The sequence below is a fragment of the Scatophagus argus genome, chromosome 7, assembly GCF_020382885.2.
Source record: "Scatophagus argus isolate fScaArg1 chromosome 7, fScaArg1.pri, whole genome shotgun sequence".
NCBI classification, from domain to species: domain Eukaryota; kingdom Metazoa; phylum Chordata; class Actinopteri; family Scatophagidae; genus Scatophagus; species Scatophagus argus.
In genome coordinates, this window is record NC_058499.1 from 23,137,557 (window position 1) to 23,157,094 (window position 19,538).

The 19,538-nt window shown below is 42.5% G+C and overlaps 1 protein-coding gene across 1 annotated transcript; it reads left to right on the forward strand.

The window, feature by feature from the left end:
• The first annotated feature begins 22 nt into the window (after window positions 1–22).
• aars1 (alanyl-tRNA synthetase 1) lies at window positions 23–17,870 on the forward strand. The gene is made up of 20 exons (XM_046394103.1): window positions 23–161; window positions 2,630–2,787; window positions 2,933–3,121; window positions 3,384–3,529; window positions 4,736–4,927; window positions 6,501–6,645; window positions 7,481–7,626; window positions 7,755–7,863; window positions 7,962–8,112; window positions 8,892–9,016; window positions 9,989–10,133; window positions 10,230–10,408; window positions 11,351–11,464; window positions 11,637–11,843; window positions 12,001–12,185; window positions 14,248–14,356; window positions 15,521–15,634; window positions 15,717–15,923; window positions 16,397–16,510; window positions 16,605–17,870. The coding sequence occupies exons 1-20, from the start codon at window positions 59–61 to the stop codon at window positions 16,782–16,784; spliced, it is 3,018 nt and encodes a 1,005-aa protein (XP_046250059.1). The 5' UTR covers window positions 23–58; the 3' UTR covers window positions 16,785–17,870.
• Window positions 17,871–19,538: the final 1,668 nt, after the last annotated feature.

Genomic DNA, 19,538 nt, shown 5'->3' on the forward strand with positions numbered 1-19,538 from the left:
CATTTGTGCACGTACCCGGTGCGTCCGGACCAATTGCCGACCGCCATAGGCGTGTTCAATGCCTCAGTGCCGTCTTTCTTGTCTTGTTGGCTGCACGGCGTGGGCTAAAGCAGTGTGTTCGGAAGCAGTAATTGAATCATTCTGCAAGAACAGCGACTTAGGTGAGCATTAAAATTTTCTCTGGTGTTGTTAGATTTAATTACTTTTATCGTACTATTCATTAAACAAGGTTTTTGATTAAAGTTGTGTGCTGAAATTTTTCTGTCAGGCTGAAATATACAGGTAGCGTTTCTAGCTAGCGTCAGCTTGTCAAGCTAATGCCAGAGCCCAGTTAAAGCAGTTAACAATCAGCTGACGATCTAATAATGCAGTATACCGGTTTGATGATGTTGTGATATTGTCTGACATGACTGGCACTATTTTCTTCCACCATTTCCTGTGTGCTTGTTTACAGCAGAGGCTTGACGGTGTCATGGGAGAACTGGTTTTAGTCAGCTTGAGAAAAGAAAATTAACCCACTGAGATTTAACGTGAGGCCTGCGGATATAACTCATTTTAGTCTGTATTCGTTTGCACAAATAGCGCCACCAACGGTACAAATCACCACGCCAAGTTTTGCAGACAAAACACAGGGCTGCTCCGTTGACTAACTTGGCGTTTGACTTAGTGGACATAATTTTAAGCCTTTACTGCCAGCCTGAGCTCTTCGTCAGTATATTGATTTCAAGTAACGACCAACACAACGTGTGTTGATCCTTTTTTTGTCTACTTATTTGCGTCCTTAAAGGTGCACGGGTTTCTCTTTTGTTCTTGTAACCGTCTGTTGTCAAATATTGGATCCTGTTTACTGACTCACTGACTCATCTGCCGCACAGTAACAGTATCTTTACATAGCAGTATGTTTCAGTCTGTCCCTTGCACTGGCTAAACTTTCCATCCCATTACCACCCAAATGTTGCTGCTTTCGCTGGTTGCTTACAAGGTGATTTGGTAGTCAGGATGGGGACGGTGGCTGTTTACCTTCTGCTTGCACACTCCAGAGAGCTGAAGGCACCAGCTGTGTGGTTTCCTTTTACCTGCAAGCTCACAAAAGAATCTCCTCATGGGAATTCAACTGTGCTGCCTTTTAATTATAGACAGCGTGCTGTTCTTTACAGATACAGATGTGACAGATGTGGCCTGTGGTTAGAAGTCCAAAAAATATTTTTTTTATTGATTTAATTGAATTCAGACCCTTCACGGGTGTTTAGGGGCTTTAAATCCTGTTTCATGGAATTCCATGCGACTTCAAAATAAGTCACAGGCTTTACAGGTTAGTAGATATTTCCTCTCTATCTCAAACTTGAATTGAAATTAGCTAGCAGTAGACTTTAGTAGAGCTCAGCCTAACTTTAATTGTCATTAAATGAAGGTTAAATAATCAAGTTTATTTGTGTTGGGCAGTATCACATGCAGTGTCTGAATGAGCTTTTCGTGCACACATCAGCAGCAGTGTCCCATATAGCCTTAGTTCTGTGAGCAGATAAGGTAAACCCAAAGCCCTATCGCTGTACTGTTTGCTCTCCATGATATAGAGTGATTTGACTATAGTTTGGTCATATGGTGCTTTAGTGGTGTTTTCTTACTGCTGCCATGAAGTACCTTGGGGGGGCCTACAAGTACAGCCGTGAAGGAAGGCGGGACAAAAATGAACTTGTATTTCAGGTTTCTTCCAATTTTCCTTGTGGGGTATGGTGCCCTAAATGCATTCAAGCCTGTTGAATGCATTATTTTGTTCAGATGTAGTTTGGATTTAAATAACTTGAGCACAAAGAATTCCTCAAAAGACAAATTACTGTTGAAGCGGTAAGTGGAATCATACTGCAATGATATGATATGAACTTGCAGTATTATTAGAGCCCTGCAGCATGTAAAGCCTCACCTGCCATACAGGATTCCTGAGTCACTGCTGAACACTGAGTAGAATATCTGAGGCCGCATGTTAGAACACAGACATTAGCTGATTTGACTGCAGGCTGCAGTGGCGAGAATGTAGTTCATCAACAGGGAGGTAATTGCCAGTAATTAATAACAATTCCTAAATTTGTCAGGGAATAAAAGTATTTCATGTGTACATGTCCAGATATGAGACTTAAACAATGGCATAACTGTTAATGTAAATGTGTAAATTGAAAATCAAATCAAATTTTGGCCTTAATCATAAGTTAAACCAAACAATGAATTGCAAAAATCATCATGCCCCTTATTCAGACACCAGTGACTGTCAGTTCAGTCCATTGAGATGCCCTGCTTGAGTTTACAGCAATAATGTAACTTTTTAATCATTAATCATTTAATAGGACAGTTATTTACTCCCCTCTTTTGTTGACTACAACTGGGCCCAGTTGCTGGGAGGTTAAATTGCCACATGTTGAGACCAAGCTTGTGTTTCTATTTTTCTGTTACCCACTGTTTGCTGTACTAGTAATTAGCAATGTTCCTGTTATCACTGTGAAACATAGTCAGCGACCCAGAAGAAGTTAATTGGCCTCTGAACTAATTTTAAAATGGCTGCCATCTATGAGAGCTGCCTGTTTGAAATTGCTTGATGGTCACAGTGTCGTATTCTTCTTTGTGTATTTTTGTACAGAGAGCTGGTTCAGAATGGACTCCTCTTTGAGTGCAGCTCAAATTCGCGAGAAGTTCATTGACTTCTTCCGTCGCAATGATCACCACTACGTCCACTCATCATCCACCATCCCATTGGATGACCCCACGCTGCTTTTCGCCAATGCCGGCATGAACCAGGTACACCATCCATCTGTGCCTCCTGCCCACAGGCCAGCTCTTTGTCACATACACACTAGTTTGCAATATTGCTTGGTGCTGAAATTATACAACTCTTGTAGTAAACTCTCAGTAAAACACAACTCTTATTTTCCCTTCCTGTTAGTTCAAGCCCATCTTCCTCAACACCATCGATCCCTCCCACCCCATGGCCAAGCTGCGTCGTGCCGCCAACACCCAGAAGTGTATCCGTGCAGGAGGCAAACACAATGACCTGGATGATGTGGGTAAAGATGTCTACCACCACACCTTCTTCGAGATGCTGGGGTCCTGGTCCTTTGGGGACTACTTTAAGGTATTACGATGTCACCCCTTCCCCTTGTCTCACTGTTTCACCTTATTCACTTATAACCTGAGTGATACCATACATTTAAGACAGATATATAATTTGAGAGTTAAAAAAAAAAATCTGATTGATGATGTATCAATGTTATATCGGCAAACAGTGTTTGGGGTGTGCACCTCTTGAACCCAGTTGTGTTCTTGTGTTCTACTCTGCAGTCACTTTCTCTTACACCTCTGTCTCATCTCATCTTTCCCTCTTTATACCTGTGCAGCAACTGGCCTGTAAGATGGCCTTGGAGTTGCTCACCCAGGAATTTGGCATTTCCATAGACCGCCTGTATGTCACCTACTTCGGGGGTAATGCTGAGGCAGGCCTGGAGCCTGACCTGGAGTGCAAACAGATCTGGATCGACCTGGGGTGAGTCTAGCTTGGGAATGAGATGTGCCTACCTGATACCATGCATCCATTTTCTATATCGCTTATCTGTCAGGGTTGCGGGGCAGCTGGAGCCTATCTAGATCCAGCTGACCACAGGCAGTAGGCGAGGTTCACCCTGGACTGGTCGCCAGTCAATCACAGGGCCAACACACAAAGACAGACAACCACGCACGCTCACACACTCACACCTAGGGGCAATTTAGAGTCCTTCACAAATTATTTCCATTGTTTTTCTTTTTTTTTTCTTTTTCTGACTGATCTTGCATTTGTTTTTCTGAATGAATGCTACAGAAGGGCTACTGGTTTCAAATAATTGCAACAACATCCTCGAAATTCCCTCTCTCTCCACCTCTTTTGTGTGAAGCCTTCTTCCTCTTGTTCCAGTTCTCAGTTCTCTAACATTGATTTATTTATTTATTTAGTCAGTGCTTTCTGTTTTCAGTTTCCCCTTTTTGCGTCTGACTTTCTGCGATTGTTCCATCTCTCTGTAGCTTTTCTTTGATTGTTTCACTTTTCACTCTTGTCAACCTTTGTTCTCTGCTTACATTAAAAACGCATCAGTGGTCCTGTTAAAGCAGCTCCAACAAAAGAGGAAAGTCTGTAAGATACGAATCTCAGACGCTTTCACATGCTTGCTTTACTTTTTCTGGGGTTTTCGCTGTTGTCTTTCTTGAAGGTGGTTCTTGGACTGGTCACAAAAATTCCACAAATGTTTTAGCTTAATTTATGTTTATTGTGTCTTGTATAGCTTTCTTTACTTCATTTTGTGGCCTCCATGCAGTTACGTTTTGACCAGATGATTCTTTGATTCCCAGAGTTGAAGTTTGGCTTAGCGTTTGTATTAATGTAAAATGTTGTATATTAGATAATGTGTCAATATGACATAATGTAGTATATAAATATAATGTATAATATAAGCTGAAATGCAAATATAAAGTATGTTGATGCAGTATAGCACAAAATAGCATAATATCAAGTGAATAATAAATCATATTCAGGAAATTGTATGATACTCATGACATGTTAGTGGGTAAATAGTCATATCATGTAAGGGGAAAATATATATATTGAAGCACCAAATGCCCACACATAAGCGCGAAATAAGTTGTGCTCATAGAGATTTGGCTGATTTTCAGAATTGATTTCATCAAATTCTCCCTCTCTGCTTCCGTGTATGTGTCTCAGTGTGGACGAGGCTCGCATCCTGCCAGGCAGCATGAAGGATAACTTCTGGGAGATGGGAGACACCGGCCCCTGTGGCCCCTGCAGCGAGATCCACTACGACCGCATCGGTGGGAGGGATGCTGCTCACCTGGTCAACATGGATGACCCCAATGTCCTGGAGATCTGGAACCTTGTGTTCATCCAGTTCAACAGGTAACAGGCTCACACACACAGGCAGACGCTAATCAGAGGCGTCAGCACTGATGTTTGTTAGAAAATGATGTGCGGAGCAAATAAACAAAGTGACTCATTCATTTTTCACTCCACACTGTTCACAGGTTTCCTGGTCAGAGTGATGCAATTATTCACACCCCAGCACTTCTATTATTCACAGTTGTTTTGAAATATAATTTGATGCGATGCCTTGTGGGATCTATGTCGAATCCGCCTGGTTCACTGCTTTTGTTTACACTTTCATGCTAACACCTCGGGGTCATATTTTTAAGACAAAGAAGCCAGCAGAAACAAATGAACCAAGAGCTGCAAGCATGGAGGCATAGTGACAGCTAATTCATTCACTGAACAGTTTTTGTCTGCTTGCATCATCAGGGCCACTTAGGGAACCAAATTCTGCTGACTGACAGAAAGTGTTTCACTGCCTATTATATGAGACTATTCTGTTCTCTAATGTTACAAAGAACTCCTGAAGGATAAGCTATTATGAGAATTATTAGTGAACACAAAACCCTGTCTGGTTGTTTTAATAATGACAGCCAGATAGTGCAAGCTACCAGGTAGTGGTAGTCCAAACCATTTTGGCTAAAGCACCTGAGTTCATTCAACCGAAGTGACCTTATTAGGTGTGGAAGCACTGTTATGGCATTTGATAATGGTCCTCTGAATTTCATGCTGCTGTTGTCAGATGCAACAGTGTTTATATTCTCCACGGTGATGATCGCTCAAAGGTTTCTGATCGTGGTGCTAACAAAGCAACTTAATGGTGGTAGTTGTTGTTTTGTTTTGTTTTTCCAATTTCTGGCCAATAGTTATGGCTTTTAACCAGTTCAGTGGGATACCTACAAAATAGAGTTGTAAAAATGTTCAAACACAGGTGAGACCTGTGTACTGAATTTTGCCACTAGGTGTCGCAGTTGACTCTGCAATCAAAACAAGGTTTTGTACTAAAGTATAGTAGCATGAAACATAACATTAGATGGCACTTTGTGCATAACTCTGAACTCTTGTAAATCACAACAAAACGAGGGAAAGACCAGCCTGGGACACTGAGCTAACCAGCTAACTAGCTGCATGCTGCTGTTGCTCTCTTCCTACACCTGACAAATGCCAGTCAGGTTGAATAAAATTAAACTGGTTACAGTTTGTACAGCAGACCAGACCAGCAAAACTGGAGACCTACCCAACCCTAGTTCAGACAGTCATCAGCTGCTGCTACTGTTGGAATGTAGGCACACCTTGTTTAATCTGTTTTGTCTAGTAGAAACAGTACAAACAAGAAACCAGATTACTTGGCTGCAGAAAAACTTCATCTAACTTCTTAATACCCAAGACAGAAATGGTTCTGTGATTAAAATATAAGTAATCCAAAATTTGACATGAGGAAAACTAAACTGTACAATCCTCCATTAACAAACAGAGAAGGAAGGCTGCGGAATAAATTGGTTTCTTCTTCAGCATTTGGTTATTTTTGTAAAATTCAAACAGATACGCACAGTAAAATCTGTAAATCAGTAAATGTTTGTAACTCTTGTTTCCTCTCCCTGCTTAGAGAGTCTGAGACTGTCCTGAAGCCACTGCCAAAGAAGAGCATTGACACAGGCATGGGCCTGGAGCGCCTGGTGTCAGTACTGCAGAACAAGATGTCCAACTATGACACTGACCTCTTCATCCCGTACTTCGAAGCCATTCAAAAGGTACCAAGATGCCCGGATTTGGTAACTGGATGGAAGTGTAAACATAATCTCCCTTGTCGGCTCATGCAGTTTAAGCTGGTACACTTTTAAGGCTGAATTTCACAGGTCTGATGAGGTCACATACACCTGTTTATATTCTCTAGGGCCTGAAGCAGCTGACTCATAAGCACTGGAAGTTAGCAAACATCAAACATCAGCTCAAGGCTTTGGCTGAAAATCATGTTTTGTTTTTGTTTTTTTGTTTTTTTTTTTGAGGATTTTAAGATTTGATGTTTATCATCTAATGGTTTCTGCCATTAGTCATTATTTTCAGCCTTCTAAGTCAGTTGCTGTTCAGCATTTCAGTCATTTGCTGTTTTATCTGTTCAAGGTACACACAACAGAGCAGCTGTGAAAGGGAAATGCATATTGGACTTGAATAAAACGTAAAAATGACCATTAGAAGAAATGTATTTGAACACTTCATTAGGAAAATAATCACACAAATAGGATTAGAAATGTCTGAGACTGATCTTCAGCATATTGTCACCATATACAATAAACTACTGGTGACAGCCGGTCATAGAGCGCACCCGCCACTGAACTGACACATTAACACCATGCGCTGAGAGTTCATGAAAATGAATATATGGATTGAATTTTTTCACTGCATCACTGCAGACGGAGATTGAGCATGAGGCTTTGTGTGTGGGGGAGAAAAATATACTCCAACAATACCTCATTTGCTACTGCTCAACAACCATCCTGTCAAACACATGTGGAACGTGGCGGGCCTGAGGATGTACCTCAGAGAAGTAAAGTCTAATATGCGGTTTAAACTTTACTTTTGTTTCAGGGTACAGGTGCTCGACCTTACACCGGAAAAGTAGGTGCAGAGGATGTTGACGGCATTGACATGGCCTACCGTGTGCTCGCTGACCACGCCCGCACCATCACCATCGCCCTGTCAGATGGCGGTCGACCTGACAACACAGGAAGAGGGTGAGACATGAACATTTCAGAGCTTAAACACTGGGAAAGTACAAAGCTGGAAAGTGCCGAAAGTGCTCAGCGTACTGTAATTGTGTGTGTGATGTGATTTTTAATAGTAGTGTTGTTTCCGTGTTTAGCTACGTGTTGAGGAGGATCCTGCGTCGGGCTGTGCGTTATTCCCACGAGAAGCTCGGAGCTCAGAGAGGCTTTTTTGCCTCTCTGGTGGACGTGGTGGTTGAGTCCCTGGTGAGATTTGAAAAAGATCTTAAAATGCTTTTGATTTGATGTATCATGTATTCACCTTTATATGCTTTATTCAATCCTCTTTTACTCTCACGCTCCAGGGCAATGCCTTCCCGGAGTTGAGGAAAGACCCAGAAATGGTGAAGGACATTATTAATGAGGAAGAAGTGCAGTTCCTGAAGACCCTCAGCAGGGGACGCCGTATCCTCGATAGGAAGATTGTGAGTCTGGGAGACTGCAAGACCATCCCAGGTGAGACATGCAGGCATACATGTTCTGTGCTGACCATTTTTGTGGAGAGAGCTTTTATTTATTTTTAGACATCATGTGAAAGGAAACTGCTTCATAAACTCTGTTCCAACACAGATGGAATTTTAACCAGTTCAGTGCGCCGTTTTTGTTTTTATTCTCCATCAGTCATCCTCTTTAATCCTTCTCTGCCTCGTATCTCTGCTCACCACCCACATCACTTTCTTTATTCGCTCTGTCCTCTGTCACTGCTGTCCTCCCTCGCTCCTTTCCTCTGCTCTTTGTTCCTCTTTTAATCCAATCAGAATGTGTTTGTTGGCATTGCATGAATTAGTCTCTCTTCCTTTTTTTTCCTGTCTGACCATCATATGTGACTTCCAAATCTTTCTTATTCAACTTTTTTGTCTGTGTCATTGTTTTATTTATTTCTTCCTTGTCAGAGGGGGTGAGGCCATAATATGTCTGTTTTTCCAAAATGAGACGCCCCTGCTGCTCATGCCTCTAACGCGGGGTCCTTGCTATTACATTGTTGGAATTACAATAACAAGCCAAACACACATGTATGCACAGAACAGGTTTATGTTTAATTTTACCCCTCGTTGTTCAGCTTTGTTGTTGTGTTAGCTGTTTGTCTTCTTCTATCTGTATTACTGTAAACTAGAACAGTCAGATTCTTTGTCTGTGTCGGCAATTAAACAGATTCCGAGTGCAGCTTCAGACAGATGCCTCTCCTGCATATCAAGCAGCTTTTTTTTTGTTTTTTTGTTTTTTTCTCCGTCCAGGTGACACAGCATGGCTGCTGTATGACACATATGGCTTCCCTCTGGACCTGACCTCCCTCATCGCAGAGGAGAAAGGCCTGGCTGTGGACATGGCTGCCTTCGAAGAGGAGAAGAAGGCAGCACAGGTGAGGAGATGGAAGCGGGGGTGTGTGTGTGTGATTGGTTTAGTGATTGTTTAAATTGGGCTCTGGTTGTTGTGTGAGGGGAACCTCCAGTTCCTGTGGGTACATTACATTTGCCTTGTGTCAGCGTTCTCTGGTGTTACGCTGTGAGAATCAGGAGTCCTGCACCTGCTGTTGAAATAAGCTGTCCAGCACGTCACAGTGTACTAATGTGTGTATACATAATGACTCTGCACTTCTGCTTCCAGATGGGGCAGTTTGATGCTCTCAGCCTTTATTTTTCTTCTTTATTCTCTCATTTGCACTCAGTCCGTTTGGCACTTTAGGTCTGTAGGCTTTGAACATGAGATGCAAACAGGATAAAGAAATGTTGTATTCATTACAACGCTGTTGAATTACGAGTACAAGTACACCCAAAAGCGGGTAGCAGCACAGTGTAAATGTTAGTATCATTACACTTGTGAGAAAAATCAAGTTTTGTGAATGTATGCTCACTTACTATAATGCCTGTGATTCAGGATGTCTTTTTAAAGGGGACTGTGGTATTTTTAAATTTGGGTCCTTTATTTACACATTTAAGGGTGTAAAGGATTCATACTTACCAAAAGTTGTGGTCCAATAGATCGCCTCAGTGGCAGCATAGTAATCCTATGGGACAACTCCAACTATCTAACTAACTATTATGTTCACAGGAAGTGCTTTTTTTTTCGCCACTCACAGGCTGAGATTGTTACCCTAAATGTCTGACAGTGTTATAGAAAGGGTCCCTACAGAGAGACAGAGAGACCTTTTTGTTAGCTTTTTGTTGCTCAGGGAGAAATCTCATTCTCAGATCTCTCACTCAGTGTTTCATTCATTTCTCTTTTAAAAAGTTAACGTCCACTGAACTGATCATGTGTTTAAGTATCAAGTTCTGTTTTGTAGATTTTGTGCTTGTAAGTCAATAACAACACAAGTTTGTGTTTGTGTGTGTAGTTGAAGTCCCAGGGTAAGGGCGCAGGAGACGAGGACCACATCATGTTGGACATCTATGCAATTGAAGAGCTGAGAAACAAAAATATCCCAGCCACAGATGACTCTCCCAAATACAAGTACACTGCAGACGAAAATGGCAAATACGGTCAGTGATTTGCATTCTCACGATGAGAGCTGAAGCTCCGGCGGCTGTATTTGCAGGACAGTCACGCTCTAACCGTCAGTCTGTTTGCATGTTTAGAGTTTCAGCAGGCCTCAGCCACAGTGCTGGCCCTGCGCCGGGACCGCGCCTTCTGCGACGAAGTGACCACCGGTCAGGAGTGCGGTGTGCTGCTGGACCAGACGTCCTTCTACGCCGAGCAGGGCGGACAGACGTTTGATGAGGGCTACATGCTTCGAGAGGACGCCGCAACGGGGGATGTAAGTGTGAGGGAAAACAGAAAAAGACTCAAGTACTGTACTTCAATGCAGATTTGTGCTCCTTGTCTCATGCCACTTTCTACTTCTACGCATTTCAGAGCCAAATAATGTACTTTGTACTCCACTACATTTACCGGACACAAAACATATGAAATGCACAAGTGCAGCTGAAATGACGTCCACCACTAGATGAGAAGCAGGTGTGTGCGCTTCTCAGTGGTTCATAATGAGCGCCAGTAATGCTGTGTGAGAGCATTTTGTAAAACATCATGAGGTCTGAGGCTTTAGAAAGCCCTTGCTAGGCTAATTTTCTGTGTGTGTGAGCTGCTTTTTTCCCCTGAGTCTACAGATCGCAGGTGAAACAAAAATCCAGCTTTCTACTAAAGCTAAAATGAAACCACCTTTTGTTGACTTTAAATCAGTGAAAAATGGCAATTACCATCAGTCAGTGTGTGTTTTAACGTTTGATTAAGTGACTTTGACTGGTGGGTCTGGCAGCTGCTGGGAATGATGCCTGCAGGCAGAAAAGACCTTCTGCTAGTCGAGAAAAGGCTGCCTGTTAAAAATCACAGTTTTGACAGGAGAATAGTTGAAAGAATAAATTGTTCCAATCTGTCTCGTGTGAACATGAACGGCATGAAAACGCATTCGTATCGCAGCTTGCGGAAGGCCTCCTGCCTTGGTTTTTTTTAAAAAAAAAGGTATTCAAATGACGGTCTTCTGTACGTCTTGGTATTTCTTTAATAATTCTCATTTTTGTTGAGGATGTTGATCAAGGAACCTGTTCTGTCTTGATGTGTTTTTTTTACTTCTTCTTCCACTTCTAAAAAGATCGGAAAGACGTGTGTTTTAATCTTTGAATTCTACAACAGAACACACACACCCACGTCAGCCAGCCTTCTAACTGAAAAACATTTCCTTCTGTCCGCCTGTCCTTTGCAGCGCATGGAGTTCACAGTGAAGAATACACAGGTCCGAGGAGGCTATGTTCTCCATGTGGGGACGGTCTATGGCACGCTGAAGGTTGGAGATGAGGTTATCTTACATGTAGATGAGGTGAGCACATGTGCACAATACATGATATTGTTCATTATTGGTCAGCTGAACAGAATGAGAGCAAGCTTTATGACACATTTTCGAAACGTGTTTGTGGTCTCTGTCTTTATTGCCACTGGGTGAAGCTCTGGTTTGTTTATCTGACAAATATCCGTTCACATTCTCTCTCCAGGCTCGTCGTAGGCCCATCATGAGCAATCACACTGCCACGCACATCTTAAACTTCGCCCTGCGGGGGGTTTTGGGGGAGGCAGACCAGAGAGGCTCTCTTGTGGCCCCCGACCGCCTGCGCTTTGACTTCACTGCTAAAGGTGCCCTGAGCACGGGGGAGATCCGGCGGACTGAGGAGATCGCTTGTGCCTTGATAAGAGAAGCAAAGGTCAGTGAAGGAATACACATAAATAATTACACCACTTAGGTCCTTTTAACTGTTTCAACAAACCTAACATCTTGTGGCTTTCTTTTTTCTTTACTTCAGTCTGGTAAGAATTCTGAATATTAACTCTGGTTTCTCTCTCGTGCTCTGCTGTCTTCAGACCGTGTACGCCATGGAAGCCCCGCTAGCACAAGCCAAGGCCATTCAGGGTCTGCGTGCCGTGTTCGATGAGACCTACCCCGACCCTGTCCGAGTCGTGTCTATCGGTGTCCCTGTTGAGGACCTGCTGAAGGACCCTGACAGTGCTGCCGGTTCTCTGACCTCCATTGAGTTTTGTGGTGGAACGTGAGTATGATGCTTTGCTTCATTTCGATTTCTATTTCTATTTCTATCATTTAAATGCACACACAACAAGATTTGAAAATAAGGGGGCCTCATGCATTACAGGTTATTATTAAGATATCATGCCAACGGGAGCAAACCAGCACTTCACATGATCTCATGGGGGAGCAGATGTAAGCAGCTTGCCTCTCTTCATTTGCTGTGGTGGTCCCGCTCACAGAGAGATAACATTATCAACCAGATTTTAACTCCTAAATATCAAACGTGTTAGAAATGATCACGGTGGCCCAATGTGTCTGTGAAAAGTCCAGAAGGTTTAAGACCGGATCTGTAAATCCCTCACATTACCGGGTCGTCTCTGATTGTCTGAGGGGCGATTCAGGATTAAATCCACCTGAAAATACTGTATCCTGAGCCCGACTTTCACAGAGAAACGTGAAGTGACATGCAAGCCTTTGACTGTAGTACGGTTAAGTTACCATTAAATCACATATTTGAAAGTAATAAGCTGTAATTTATGTTGTTTATGTCAATTTAAATGTTACTAGTCGATTAGACACATATGCTCATCTGCTTTGATTAAAGTATGTGTTCACCATTACCTCTGAAGTGCTGCTGGTAATTACTGTGTATGATCCGACTGGAGTGAAGGCTGAATATGGAGAGTTGTCGCTGAACAAACGTCTGCATCTGCAGGAAGTTTTCAGAAGTGTCAGAGCTGCCCGGTGGTGCTGTGTAAAGCGGAAACCATTAATTGGATTTGTGGGTCTTCACAGCGAGACGGCGTGTCCCTGTGAGGAGAGGGTCCTGGAACATTTTGTAGAGCTCTATACAGTGATTAGGCTTGCTTCACTGGCTTTTACAGTGCCTGCTCCTTGCTGTAAAATTCACCTGAATGCCAAGACGCCCTCGCTCTACCATAGATTATAGCTAGACTTTTCATCTCCTTTCATTACTTTCAGAGTCCAAGTGATTTCCAAGCTGTGTTTTATGTGCACAAGTGCTTGATTTAAGTGTTGAAGGAGACGTTTACATGATCTGACCAGTAGTTGGCAGACATGCTGCACTTTAATCCTGACCCAAATTCACAGCGTGTTCCTATTCAGAGTATCTGAGCAAATCGAAGTTGAAACTTGTCCTGAGTTCTGAAGTAAAGCGTTGCAAAGACACACAAAATGCTGAGTTAACAGTTGATGAAGTTTAATGTCAGCAATTCGTTAATTTTCACTCTGAAAGAGAAAATCTGCCTTTAGAGGATGACCATCAGATGTCTAGCAACATAGAATATGATGATGTGGCCACGCATAGCGACGGTGTACATGAACGTAATTACTACCAAACGTCGGGGTGAGAGGGATCTACGAGATCGTAGGCTTCCTAGGAGAGCTGTTGGACGAGGTGGAGACCGCAGTGGTGGTCAAGACAGGGCTAGAAATAGCGATCATTATGTTTATTAGATGAGTAAATTTAGTCTCTTTAAAAACTGTGGGTCATATCCAACATTTTTCTCCTTTACATTATCAAATATCCCACTTTATACCTGCTGCACACTGGAGGATTTTCAGATCTGATTGTTGTATGTGGGAGACCACATACATGGCGACGATCACCCTCGGCTGGCTGCACTTGCCTGTGTGCCATATTTCACTCTGGAAAACCAAAAAAGAGGAAGAAACAGGAAAAAGAAGAGACAGAATTAGCATCGGCTTAGACATTTTGCGGTATTATTGTTAACGTGATTGGTGACTTTCCCAGTCAGCCTGCTCTGTTTTGTGTTTCTGCTCAGTATTTCATCACTGTGCCTTTCTGCAGTATTTTAACTCATAAATATCAAACATGTTTGATACCAATTATCCTCTGGTGTGGGGCCAGCGTTACTGATCTAATATCTTTGATGTTGTTTTTAATGTGCAGCCACTTCAAAGAATCCCTTGTTTCCTGCTGCTGTTTTGTAATGTTTCCTCTGCTGCTCGTCTTCCTCCTTCTCCTCACTCCTCTCCCTCATCTGCCTCCCACAGTTGTGTAACACTCTTCGTAATGTGTTATTGGTTTCTGTTATCTGCAGCCACCTGCAGAACTCGGGTCACGCCGCACCGTTTGTCATCGTCTCCGAGGAGGCCATCGCTAAGGGCATCCGCCGTATTGTTGCTGTGACGGGAACAGAGGCCCAGAAGGTCAGTGTGTGCGCATGCAAACACACTCACTCACACACTCACACCTGATTCCAGCGCACATCACCCACACTCGCACTGAAGAGTTGAGTAGACTGATTGTCTAAAATGGTCACTTGGTGTGGTGTTGATCCAATAACTGATAACTTAATAACATGAGAATGTGCCTCAGACTGAGGGTCTACTTGTCTTATTTTGGTCCCAGGTGAGAAGAGGCACCAAAGTGATAAACTTTAATGAAACTGTCTTTGACTTGAAGTACAACTTCTAGTGCTACTAATAATAATGATAACAATAATGATCTTTATCACCTTTCTCAATAAGGTTACACTGCAATATGGATAGCATGGAGTTAAATACATGTGAAGTGCAAACTCAAAACCAATAAAATAAAATAAAATACAATAAAGATGGGATGAAGTTAAACCTTTAAAACAACATAATGCAAATGTGCAATGCCAGACAAGTAATATCAAATATGATAGTTGGAGTTGTGGAGCTGCTGCTCAAAAAAGAGCAAGCTACTGCATGAAGAATTCAAAAACATTTTCATATATATATATATTTTTTTATTATTATTATTTTTTAAACTGAGTGGTTACTGATTTTGCTAACCTGAGATCCACAGGCAGGCTGATCTAGTTTGGGGGCAAAGGCCAGTTCACCCCTTGTTACCAGCCTGGACTTGGACACAACCAGTAGAGCCCTGTCCGAGGCCCTCAGACTCGGGCTCAGATTAGGGCTCATCGAGGTGTGACACCATGAGGAGCCTTAAAAGTTAACAATAAAATCTTGAAATCAATCGTAAATGTGACTGGAAGCCAGTGAAGCATAGCTAAAACCACAGTGTTTGTGTCTCCTTGTACCAGTGATTAGTGCTGCCTCGTTCTGCACTAGCTGCAGGTGATGTAGTGAGCTTTGGCTGAGGCTGGAGTAAAGGGCGCTAACAGCATTGAAGGCAAGAAGCGAAGAAGGATTTTGTATTTTTCCCCTCTATGCAGACCCTGAGGACAAATTAATTTTGCTATTTTTAGCAAGCAATTGCTGTTTGATCCTCTTCTGTATCTTCTACTTTTTGCCTTTTGCTCATCTTTCTTGCTTCCACCAGCATTTTGCTGTCTGCACTTGTATCCCTTGTCTCATACCTCTGTGTCCTATATTCACCAGGCCCAGAGGAAAGCCGATTCCCTGCGCCAGTCTTTGTCCGCACTGGGAGACAAGGTGAAGCAGCAGAGTGCACCAAACAAGGACATTCAAAAAGAGATCGCAGACATGACGGAGGTAAATGACGTGTTTGTGCTGCATAAAACGTTCCCAGCAGGCCAGCTCTGGTGCTGTGGTATCAGCATGTTCCTCTCTGCAGTCCATAGGCACAGCAGTGATCTCCCAGTGGCAGAAAGATGAGATGAGGGAAACCCTTAAGGGCCTGAAGAAGGTCATGGACGACCTGGACCGCACCTACAAGGCTGACATCCAGAAGAGAGTCCTGGAAAAGACCAGTGAGGTGATTGAAAACAACCCCAACCAGCCTCTGCTCATCATGGAGATGGAGACCGGAGCCTCAGCTAAGGTGAGAGTCAGTACAGGATTTTTAATAACTTATTGAAAAATGGACTGGGGTTGTGTAAGTGAAGGCATACAAAGCCATTTCTATCCTTTTTTTTTTTTTTTTTTTAATCTGGACTGACAGATCAGCCTAAAAGACCCTACATAGACATACAAGAAGAAACCTATAACCCAAAACCGAAGACTTCATCTGCATCAGGAACAAAAATAAATGAAAAGTGCTAACAGCTTTAAAATTCAGTTTATCTCTGCAGTATTGCACATTTTCTTCGGCAGTCTCACAGCTTATCTCATTGTGTTATTGCCGTGGGACCAGATCAGCTCTGTGGCCCATTAATTCTGACCTTGAGACATCAATAGTGCTGATTAGGAGACTTTTTTCTTTCTGCCCTCCCTGTTTCTACTCTTCCCTCCTTCTTGCCTCCTTTTTTCCTTCTTACATTTATCCTTCACTCCTTCTCTCCCTCCGTCTCTCAGGCGCTGAATGAGTCACTGAAGCTGCTCAAGTCGAACTCCCCTCAGACCGCTGCGATGCTCTTCACCGTAGACCCTGACGCTGGCAAGATCACCTGCCTGTGTCAAGTCCCACAGGTAACATGCCCGCTCATTCACTCATACAGTGTGATGGCAGCCTTTCAGAGCCACACCTTTAACATCTAACCTTACATTCGCCTCTTCTCTTCAGGATGTGGCCAGTCGAGGTTTGAAAGCCAGCGAGTGGGTTCAGGAGTTGTGCCCCCTTCTGGATGGCAAGGGAGGCGGCAAGGACATGTCTGCTCAGGCTACGGGCAGGAACATACATTGCCTGCAGGAGGCACTGCAGATGGCCAACGAGTTTGCACGGCTTAAGTTGGGAGAGAACTAAGAGGAGAGAGTGTGTGGGAGGTGTAGAGAGAGATGGGGGAGTTAAGTTTGCAAACGTAAGTTCGGGAGTAAAGCGGACATCAGAAATCACCAAAAAGCGAACTTTCCTGCCTTCATTTCCTCTCCTCTTTTCTTCTCCCTTTGGGTCAGACAAAGATCAGAAAACAAACAAAACTGCAGAGTTTCTTGCTCCCGCCATGTTGACAGATGACCACTGACACTCAGCTAGCTGTAAATGAGCCACTATATTTATTGAGACGAGGGCTGCTGACTTCCCCCAGTAAAAATGATCTAAATACATAGGAAGATCCTCTGCAGCAGTTTAGGAAAAGAAGACCACAGATGATTTTTCAGTGGCCACTTCAGTTTTGCATGCTGAAAAGAAAAGGGATGCACTTTTGATTGATTTAGCTTCCTGTGAGTACTGTGCAGCTCAGATGAAAAGAGACAAACTGGAGTTTCCGCCTCAGACTTTCTGTTCTGTTCTCAGCGTGAAGTTGGCTCTTGATAAACTTCTGTCCTGCCTCTGTCTTTGTGTCTCATCTCATTGTAGCCCCATTTTAAGTACAACCCCCAAAGCAACTTTGTCTTTTTCCTCTTGTTCAGGACTTAAAGTGCCGCAATTGCAATTTTAGGCTTCCTGTACCACTTAAGCTCAGTCTCAGAAAGAAAAGGGAAAAGTCAGCCCAGCTCTTCCATGATTTAGGCACAGTATACACAGTATGTCTTTTGTTGACTAAAGGTTTTTAATCTGATCTCTCAGCAGTGGCTCCGTCCATCTGTGTGATCGAAAGCCTGAGTTCTGTTCCTGTGATTGGTCGGAACTGAGGTGTACATGCAGTAGATGTATCATATTGTTGCTTTAGCAAATAACAAGCCATTACCTTACCTGAGTCTATGGGTTTTATTTAGTTTATACATTAACTGTATAAATTGATCATCAACCTGTCTATTAACTAATCTGTAAAACTTCATTTTGCTGAAATTGAATATTGATTGAATTCAGAATGTCGAATATGCCCTGTCAGTGTAGCTGTTCCACGTCAGAGAAATGTCACACGAGAATGCAATAAATACGATAAGTAAATGTCAAGTGTCTATCTTATTCTTCTCAGATGTTTGCTATATTTGTATTGGTGATTTATTTCAGGGGACAGACACTGTTTGCTCTGAAATTTTATTATTGGCTTAGTTCAGTAGTGATCAGTTACACTGCATGCCTGGACTGAGAACATTAGCTTTGGATCACTGACTAAAAATGACTGAGGTGTAAATCAGTTGAGTTTAGGACCATCTGTTTATAACAAACAGAACATCTGAGTTTATGTCCCTTGTTCAGACCTGATGTTCCCTCTGAAGTAGCAGCATTAGTAAATCATTCTATATCTGCAACAACACTTTCTGCCCAGTTGGGGGTTGCAGCTGTTAACATGACACGTACATGGGATTTTTTAATTGATACAGTGCCTATATAAAGTATTCACCCTCTTGGATGTTTTAACCTTTACTGCTTTTATAAATGGAATCATAGTCGGTATAATTTTACCGACTAAAACCATTTAATATCAAGATGAAAATAATAAGTAATGCCAATTAGTTTAAAATACATAAGTGAGTCTCCCTCTTCAAGTCAGTATTCAGTAGGTGCACCTTAGGCCACCATCACAGCATTGAGTCAGTGTGGATATGTCTGAATCAGGCTTGCATGTCCAGACACTGCAATTTTACTCCATTCTTCTTTGCCAAACTGCTCAAACTCTGTCAGATCGCACAGGGATCAGACATGAGAGATGCAGAAGAGAGCCCTTTTCAAGTCCAGCCACAAATTCCCTACTGGATTGAGGTCTGGGCTTTGACTCAGCTATTCCAGAACATTCACCTCGTTGTCTTTAAACCATTTCTGGTTTCGCTGTATGCTTTGAGTCATTGCCTTGCTGGAAAATAAATCCTCCCCCAAGTCGCAGTTCTTTTACAGACTGATTCAGACTGTCCTCCAGGATTTCCCTATATTTTGCTGTTGTAGCTTTTAACTCCTTCAGAGTGGTCATAGGTGTCTTGGTGGCCCAGTTTGTGAGAACAGCCTGCTCTAAGCAGATTTGCATATGTGCCACATTCCTTCCATTTCTTAAAGATGGATTTAATTGAACTCCAGGGGATGTTCATTGACTTGGAAATTTTTTTGTATCTATCCCCATACTTTTCAATTATCCTTTCTGGGACTTGCTTGGAGTGTTTTCTTGTCTTTATGGTGTAACTGTAGCCAGTAATACTAATTAACCAGTGACTGGACCTTCCAGACACATCGACTGCACTGAGGTCATCTGCATTTCACTAATTGTGAGACTACTTGCACCACTTGGCTGGACCTCTGCTAAATCAGGTCAGTCATTTTAAAGGAGGTGAATATTTATTCAGTCACTTATGTATTTTCAATTAATTGATATTACTTTGTAGGAACCTGTTTTCATTTTGATATTTAAGATTTTATTTAATCAAATTTTTGTCAAAAAAAGCCAAATTATATTAACTATGATTCCATTTGTAAAAGCCATAAAAGGGGAAACATCCAAGGGGTGAATACTTTTTTATAGGCACTGTATGTAGCAAATTATAGTCTATTATTCACTTTTTTTACTTTAATACCCCATAGTATTAAACTAAAAGAAGTGTTTAATACCCCAGAGTGATTGCCAGGTTATTCATCAGTGAGTCAAAATCAGAGCAGTCCATGACAGCAATCCAGCAGCTGGTCTAC

Excerpts from the sequence above, each read along its gene's own strand:
- aars1 (XM_046394103.1), top strand. The coding sequence starts at position 59 with ATGCCTCAGTGCCGTCTTTCTTGTCTTGTTGGCTGCACGGCGTGGGCT. Across the intron at positions 162-2,629 it reads CTGCAAGAACAGCGACTTAG|AGAGCTGGTTCAGAATGGAC; the intron begins GTGAGCATTAAA and ends ATTTTTGTACAG. Across the intron at positions 7,627-7,754 it reads CCTGACAACACAGGAAGAGG|CTACGTGTTGAGGAGGATCC; the intron begins GTGAGACATGAA and ends TTCCGTGTTTAG.